Below are 7,686 nucleotides of genomic sequence, written 5' to 3'. Positions count from 1 at the left end.
AAGTTCAGGTTTAATTTAGCTGAAAATTTAAGTATGTTGACATCTCATCATGTAATAAAATAATAATATCCCTTGGCCTGGTAAAATGGTTACCTATGGCGGGTGAGGGGATGTGTGGTTATTTTAAAAGCCTATCAAGCCTAGTTGAGGGCCCAAAGAAGGGGGAAGCAGGGGGAGGCCAAGGCCAGACAGTAGCATAAATGGTGAGCGGAATGAGGTTATAGAGATTGCCCTTGTCAGAAACTCATATCCTTCTGAGTGGTGTTTACATCTTTGAGCCTGGGTGGGTGGCGGAGGGCCCAAACAGTGGGGTACAGCCCAAGACATCTACCCCCCGCCCTTACACACACACACACCCTGGCTACATGGAGCTGATTTATCCCTTGTTGCTGTAGATATTTTTGGCAACCATCAATCCCTTTAAAATTTTTATTTTCCACTTTGCAGAAAAAACGCAGCAAACGCAAAACCACTATAGTGACTGACATTCCCTGGTGTTCTTGTCTAATCCTTGCTCATATTTATAACCATAGTCATCCATGTGAAGCTACTATTTTGTGTCCTGATTTTTCACTTACTATGTTTTTGTCTTTACATGTGTAGATAGTTAAGTTGTAGTCACCGAAAGCCCCAAGTAGGCAGGAGACATCCATGTGCCGTTTCTATTAGCCAGTCCCTAGCCATCCTCCTAACTGTTGGATCTAGAGTGTTAGCCTCAGATCATTGCAGTTATAAATAGTCCATCCCTGGCTATCTTTTCTAGAAGTGTCCAGTGTCATCTCAGCTAGGCAGAAACATATTTCAACTCCCAAACTGTTTCAAGAGTTTGAAAAGCTCAGGCCCAGAAGAAGCAGAGTGAGCAGTTGAACGGTCTTACAACTGCTGCTTACAACTTTATAACAGGCCATAGGTTTAAAGTCCAAAAGGGCTCAAATTTCTACCCCATGTTTGATTACTCAGACCTCAATTCAGAGCTGAGCTGACTTTCCTGTGCCCAGGCCACGGGGGTGAAATGAACCCACAGCAGCCCCGGCTGGGCCCTCCTGATGGAGGGGCAGGGGGACGGCGACAGCAGCCACCCCAGTGTCGGTAACCTGCACGCTCTTCTCCCTGGGTCTCCTGGAGGAAAGGCGACCTTGCTTGCCCGCTATTGCAGAATAACAAGGGGCTTAGCCACAGGAGTTGCTGGCAAGTGGCAAGAAGAGTAAATGGTGAGCAGCAGTGCCGTTTAAGGACCAGTCGGGCTTGCAGATGCATAATGGGAACGCAGAAAGGCCGTGTGCAGATAGACCGGACACAGCTGGAGGCAGCTCAAAGCTGCCCCAACCTTCCTAGGGGTTAAAAGACGAGTGACAGAGTCCATAGCTAAGGAGCTGGGGTGCCTCACAAAGGGAGGCCTTTTCACCTCTGTCCTTTGCTTTTATCCTTTTAAAATCATATTTGTAGTTGATATAAAATGTAACTTTGGGTGTGCAGCTTAAATGCTGGCGAGGACTGTCCTGCCTACTGAAAGGCAGAAATGCCTTTGCTTATCATTGTTTCCCCACCATGGCATCCAAGACAAAGGGGGTGCTCTGTGACACTTTGGAGCCTCTCTCACGTTCTTCTGAGCTGCTGGCAAACCATAAGGTGAGATTCCAGTAGCTCAAAGGGAAGCGAGTGCTTTACTCTCCAGTCCAGCCTGTGCAAAACTTGGTGATTTGCTATCTATTTTGTTGGTTTTGTTGCTTCCTTTTGAAATTACTTGATTGTAATTTGATGCCCTGTATAGGTTGAGAAATTTAGTTGATTTTATGGACTGCCATGTAGCAAATAGGATGTCTCAAATTTAACAGATGCATTTGTAATCGTGTTAACTAACGTAGTTTAAGATGTATGATGAGTTAATACCAAAGACGAGGAAAATGTCCAACTTTATTCTCCTTCCTCTGTGTTTCTTTCCAACAGAGTCAATCCTGACGTGTCAATCCCGACGATAGAAAGCTCGGAGGTGATCCACAAATCCAAGCACCCAGAGTTCAGTTGGGATCCTTGGCAGATGGACATCAGTGCCATTTACTAACCAGCAGGATGGAGACCACGCCCTTAAATTCTCAGAAGCAGCTCTCAGCATGTAAGGATGGAGAAGACTGTCAGGAAAATGGAGTTCTACAGAAGGTTGTTCCCACCCCAGGGGACAAAGTGGAGTCCGGGCAAATATCCAATGGATACTCAGCAGTTCCAAGTCCTGGTGCGGGAGACGACACGCGGCACTCTATCCCGGCGGCCACCACCACCCTAGTGGCTGAGCTTCATCAAGGGGAACGGGAGACCTGGGGCAAGAAGGTGGATTTCCTCCTCTCAGTCATTGGCTATGCTGTGGACCTGGGCAATGTCTGGCGCTTCCCCTACATATGTTACCAGAATGGAGGAGGTCAGTATCACAGGCTGCGAGTAGAGGCTGTGACCTGGGGTGGGCTGTGAGCCGGGGTGGGCTGAGACCCGGAGTGGGCTGTGAGCTGGGGTGGGCTGAGACCCGGGTGGGCTGTGACCTGGGGTGGGCTGTAGGTCCTCTTGAGAGGCCAGAACACAGATCACATCTTTTCAGTCTTCACTGGTGTAAGTCTGGGAACATGATGGCTTAGACTTTCAAGCTGGTCGAAAAGTCAGATCTCACCAGGCATGGTGTCTCATGCCTGTAATCCCAGAACTTTGGGAGGCTCAGGCAGGTGGATCACCTGAGGTCAGGAGTTCAAGACCAGCCTTGCTAACATGGCAAAACCCCATCTTCACTAAAAGTATAAAAATTAGCTGGGTATGATGGTGGGCCCCTGTAGTCCCAGCTGCTTGGGAGGCTGAGGCAGGAGAATCACATGAACCTGGGAGGTGGAGGTTGCAGTGAGCCAAGATGATGCCACTGCACTCCAGCCTGGGTGACAGAGCTAGACTCTGTCTCAAAAAAAAAAAAAAAAGAAAAAGAAAAGAAAAGAAAAGTCAAATCTCCAGCAAGCCAAAAGCTGAAGGGAGTATGTCTGAGGCTCTCCGGGTTGAAGCTGGGTGAAGCCCTCCCAAGACTGACCTCACAGATCTCCAGCATCATTAGCACTCCATTTACTGAAGGGCCTCCTTCTCATCCTGCATTCTCCAGGCTCTGTCCTCCTTCAGCTAGAAGTGAGGTAATGGCCATCAGCCCTGTGCTGAGTCCCTTCACTCTTGCTGGCAAGTTCTGCTGGGAAGAGTCCAGAAGGGTAGGCCTGCGTAAGGGAAAATTTGGAGGTTGCTTCAGCGTCCCAGATGCTTCTGATCCTTTGGACTTGTGTGAGGTCAGAGAAGGGCATCAACGTAGGTCCAGAGTCTTAATTACCAGTCTGGGCAGAATTTAAGCTGGATTAGATTCACAGCATGACATTAATGCCAACCTCAAAATACGCATGGCTGGCCCTCCTGTCTCCTCCTGGGATGTTAGATTTTTGAGGCCAGAGGCCCTATCTTGTTCCTTGTACCCCTAAAGCCTATCAAGTAGTTAACTTATAGATTATCAAAAATAGTAGCTGACTGTAGGCCTGAAGATGGGAACCTGGGGGAGAGCAGAGCAGTGGGGGAAAGTGAGTGGGTTTGGGGCCTCTGGATTTGTTATCAGCACAGGAAAATAACAAGAAGTGGGGGTCAAATGAGTCAAGCTTGATTTTGATGGAAGCTCTGACAACAGATTTGGGAGGGCAGTTAAAAAGAGGTTTGGGGATCATCCATTTGTGTCACTCTCACTTCTCCCATGACCTAACATAGAATGGCCTGGATTTACTGTCTCTTTTAAGGATTTCTGTCCATGCAGCTGCAAAGGTAGTTCCGGGGGCCCCCGGGAAGTTCAGAGCTTCCTGCCTAGGAGGAGCAAAAGTCATAATCACCTTATCTCCTGCTCCAGAGGACTCACCTTTAGCCTGAGCATTATGTAAGGGACTGGGTCACTGGTGACGTTTCCCCTTACACGCATTCCCCAGCGTAAAGCTGATCAAGCAAACTCTTTGGAGGAAGGCCATCACGAGAACACATGGTTTTATTCTCGAGCCGGGCTTACCCAGTGTGACTGTAAATTACGTGGACCTTTATGACTTGCATGGACCTCAGGTTTCTGGGTTCAGAGCATTTTACAGCAGGTAAAATTATCAGGGAAAAATCACAGCTGACCCCTACTTTAGGCTAAAAACTCAGGCTGCAGGTGAACATTCCCCAACCTGGTATTTTTAAATTCAGCCTCAGCCACAAGATCCAGGAGACACCAGCATCTCCAGTTAGGTAGCAGCTCTGTGCTTTCCTGTTCTGTGAAAAACTAGCCTGTCCAGCCACTCCTGCAAACGGCGCTTGTCAGGGAGCGCTCTGGCTCAGTGGAATTATGGAAGTGTAGCCAAATATCAATAATCGTGTGTCTGGAGCCATGGATAATACTGATGAACAAAGATACTGATTCAGTGACTCACAGTTGGTTGCAGCTGTTGCTACAGATTGTCACAGGTGATCTGTTCCAAGGATCCCAGGTACTGGTTGCATGAGAAACACCTTAGGGAGCTTGAAAACAATTTTTGTGTTGTACCCATGCTTGGAGATTCTGCTTCAGGAGGTCTGGGGCAGACCCAGGAATCTAGGTGACCATGATGCGTGGCTGCATTTGGGAAACTCAGCTCTCCTCAACTGTGTTCTTTTATAGGGAGGAAATTGGGGCTCAGAGAGGGGAAGTGGCCCAGGGTTCTCCAGGCAGTCAGGAGGGGACGTGGTCCTGCCCGTTCTGTTGACTCCCAAACCCGGCTTTCTTCCCAATTGCTCTCTTGGCCTCCTCTGAAACCTAATTTTAGTCATGGCGCTCCCCCTACGACTTCTGGCAAAGCAGTAAGACCAGAGGAGCACAGCGTGAGGCCACTCAGCCCAGGGTGGCTCCGTGACACTCACATCATCTGGCGACTGTGATTCTCAGAGTCACAGATTGGTTGGGCTATCCTGGGACAGATGTGGGCAGGAAGTGAAATTGTCTTTCATCTGCCTCAGGGGCATTCCTCCTCCCCTACACCATCATGGCCATTTTTGGGGGAATCCCGCTCTTTTACATGGAGCTCGCACTGGGACAGTACCACCGAAATGGATGCATTTCAATATGGAGGAAAATCTGCCCGATTTTCAAAGGTAACTGACGGGCTTGGTGGGGTGGGTTAGTGGAGCCTCTCCGGAAGAGATTTCCATCAATGGGTGGGAGCTGGGGACCTTCTCCTGGAATCAGTCAGGCCTTAGGAGATGGCTTGAGTAATTAAGGCTTTGACTGTGTAAGTGGTGTGAAATCGTTAAAGAGAAACAGAATAAATGGCAATGAGAAGTAAACAAATGTAAACATTTTAAAGCATTAGCAAGACATGTACACATTTTCTAAAACATGTTACCTTGCAAATACATATGAGTGACTTATGGCAGGGCCATTTTTCCCGTGGTGGCCTGGAGTCCTTGAAACGGAGTGGAGGGCAGCACCCACCTGTACCCCTCTGCTGGGCTGCAGGGCTTTCTGATGCCCCGTTTCAGCCTTTTGTCATTGGACCACCCTTAAACTCGGCCTCTGTCTCCCCGTCTCACCCACTACCCAGGGATTGGTTATGCCATCTGCATCATTGCCTTTTACATTGCCTCCTACTACAACACCATCATGGCCTGGGCGCTATACTACCTCATCTCCTCCTTCACGGACCAGCTGCCCTGGACCAGCTGCAAGAACTCCTGGAACACTGGCAACTGCACCAATTACTTCTCTGAGGACAACATCACCTGGACCCTCCATTCCACCTCCCCTGCTGAAGAATTTTACACGTAAGTGCATGTAAGTGAGGGGTGGGCCTGTTCGGGGCAGGCTACACCCCTGGGATTTGTCTTCTTAGAAAGGCCAGGGCCAAGGGCTCCCCACCTCTCTCCTGGCAGATTTCTGAGAGATGAAGCTATCAGGGGTGGGAGTAGCAGAATTCTGAGTTGGGAAACTCTACCTCAAGTGCTCCACGGCTTGGCCCTGCTGTGCCTCCCCGCACTTTCTCATGCGCCAAGCCAGGTTGCTCCAACGTGCCCAAGCCCGTCCCTCCCCTCACATTCCAAAATTACTCCCCTTGTTCTGGGGTCCTCCTCTCAGCCAAATGTCATGGAGGCAAAGCATCCTAGTACTTTGAAAGTTCAAAACTATTCAAATGGTTTAATGTGTTAACTTCGTAAGTGGGATCTACCCTTTGGAAGAAGATGCTTGGGGAAGGTAGTGTTCTTTCATGCTGGAATTTCAGGCAATGGCAGCCCAAAGAGAGAGCTACTTTGGGGCAGGGAAGAGATCCAACTCCCCACACTTACACATCCCTCATGTTCCCAAAAGCCAGTCACATTGGCAAAGGATTTCAGGTCCCAGCCAGCAACGGAGAATCCAGGAAGTCTGCCTTTAGGTTAAATACTCTTCCTGGGGTGTTAGCCAAATGGGCTTTGTGGTCCTTCAGGACAGGCAGGGCCAATCCCAGCTCTTCCTGGGCCTCAGTGACCACTTGGTCCTAGCAGCACAGTGTCCATTTGTCCTGGGCACCCTCAAAGGAGCAGCACAGATGTGCGCCCAGGTCAATCTCCAGAGCCTCTCAGGGGCCTTTCTTTCTCCTTCACCCCAGGCGCCACGTCCTGCAGATCCACCGGTCTAAGGGGCTCCAGGATCTGGGGGGCATCAGCTGGCAGCTGGCCCTCTGCATCATGCTGATCTTCACTGTTATCTACTTCAGCATCTGGAAAGGCGTCAAGACCTCTGGCAAGGTGAGGAGGGCTCTGACTGCTGACCTGGGCCTGCCCAGGGGCCCACAGGCTCTCAGACTCAAAACCCAGTAGCCTGGACAGACAGCACTGTTTCCTTCCACACCAAACACATTCTGTGATGCACCCTCTCTCTCTTCACCGCATTTATTAGAAAATTCTAGAAGTGGATTGGGCATGGTGGCTCACGCCTCTAATCCCAGCACTTTGGGAAGCTGAGATGGGTGGATCATTTGAGGCCAGGAGTTCGAGACCAGCGTGGCCAACATGTCGAAACCTCATCTCCACTAAAGAAAAAAAAAAAATAGCTAGGCGTGATGGCAGGTGCCTGTAATCCCAGCTACTCGGGAGGCTGAGGCAAGAGAATCACTTGAAGCTGGGAGGTGGAGATTTCTGTGAGCCAAGATCATGCCATTACACTCCTGGGCAACAGAGTGAGATTCTGTCTCACAAAAAAAAAAGAAAAGAAAAAACAATATTTTCTAGAAATGGGCCAATGCCAAGCAAGAACCATTACATGATTTTTTTTTTTTTTTTCAAAATTCCTTTAACTCACTGGTAGTACCACAATTAATAATTGTGGCAATAATTTACCGGAAACCCATCGTGGACCATGTTCAGTGCTTTTTATACACTGGCCAGTGCTATTGTTTCCTGCTAGATACTCCCTCAACCTCACAGATGCGTAGTGGGCTCAGAGGTAGTTCTACTGGCCAACCTGAATCTGATCCTGTCTGTGTGATTCCAAGGGCTGTGATCTTTCTGCCACACCACCTTGCCCTCCTTTCCCAAGGTCTTCAAGAATAAAAGACACGGCCGGGCGCGATGGCTCAAGCCTGTAATCCCAGCACTTTGGGAGGCCGAGACGGGTGGATCACAAGGTCAGGAGATCGAGACCATCCTGGCTAA

At 49.3% G+C, this 7,686-nt stretch overlaps 1 protein-coding gene across 1 annotated transcript in view; it reads left to right on the top strand.

Moving 5' to 3' along the window:
• Nucleotides 1–1,113: 1,113 nt before the first annotated feature.
• Nucleotides 1,114–7,686, top strand: part of SLC6A4 (solute carrier family 6 (neurotransmitter transporter), member 4) — a 25,194-nt gene continuing 18,621 nt past the window's right edge. The window contains exons 1-5 of the mRNA XM_011940858.1: nt 1,114–1,211; nt 1,948–2,413; nt 5,017–5,151; nt 5,601–5,820; nt 6,642–6,780. Coding sequence (XP_011796248.1) covers nt 2,071–2,413; nt 5,017–5,151; nt 5,601–5,820; nt 6,642–6,780 — 837 coding nt within the window. The 5' untranslated portion in view covers nt 1,114–1,211; nt 1,948–2,070. The remainder of the gene's footprint in view (nt 1,212–1,947; nt 2,414–5,016; nt 5,152–5,600; nt 5,821–6,641; nt 6,781–7,686) is intronic.

Source organism: Colobus angolensis, unplaced genomic scaffold (genome assembly GCF_000951035.1).
Source record: "Colobus angolensis palliatus isolate OR3802 unplaced genomic scaffold, Cang.pa_1.0 Scaffold193, whole genome shotgun sequence".
Taxonomy (NCBI): domain Eukaryota; kingdom Metazoa; phylum Chordata; class Mammalia; order Primates; family Cercopithecidae; genus Colobus; species Colobus angolensis.
Note: the sequence above shows the minus strand (reverse complement) of the source record. Positions and strands in the feature narration are given on the sequence as shown.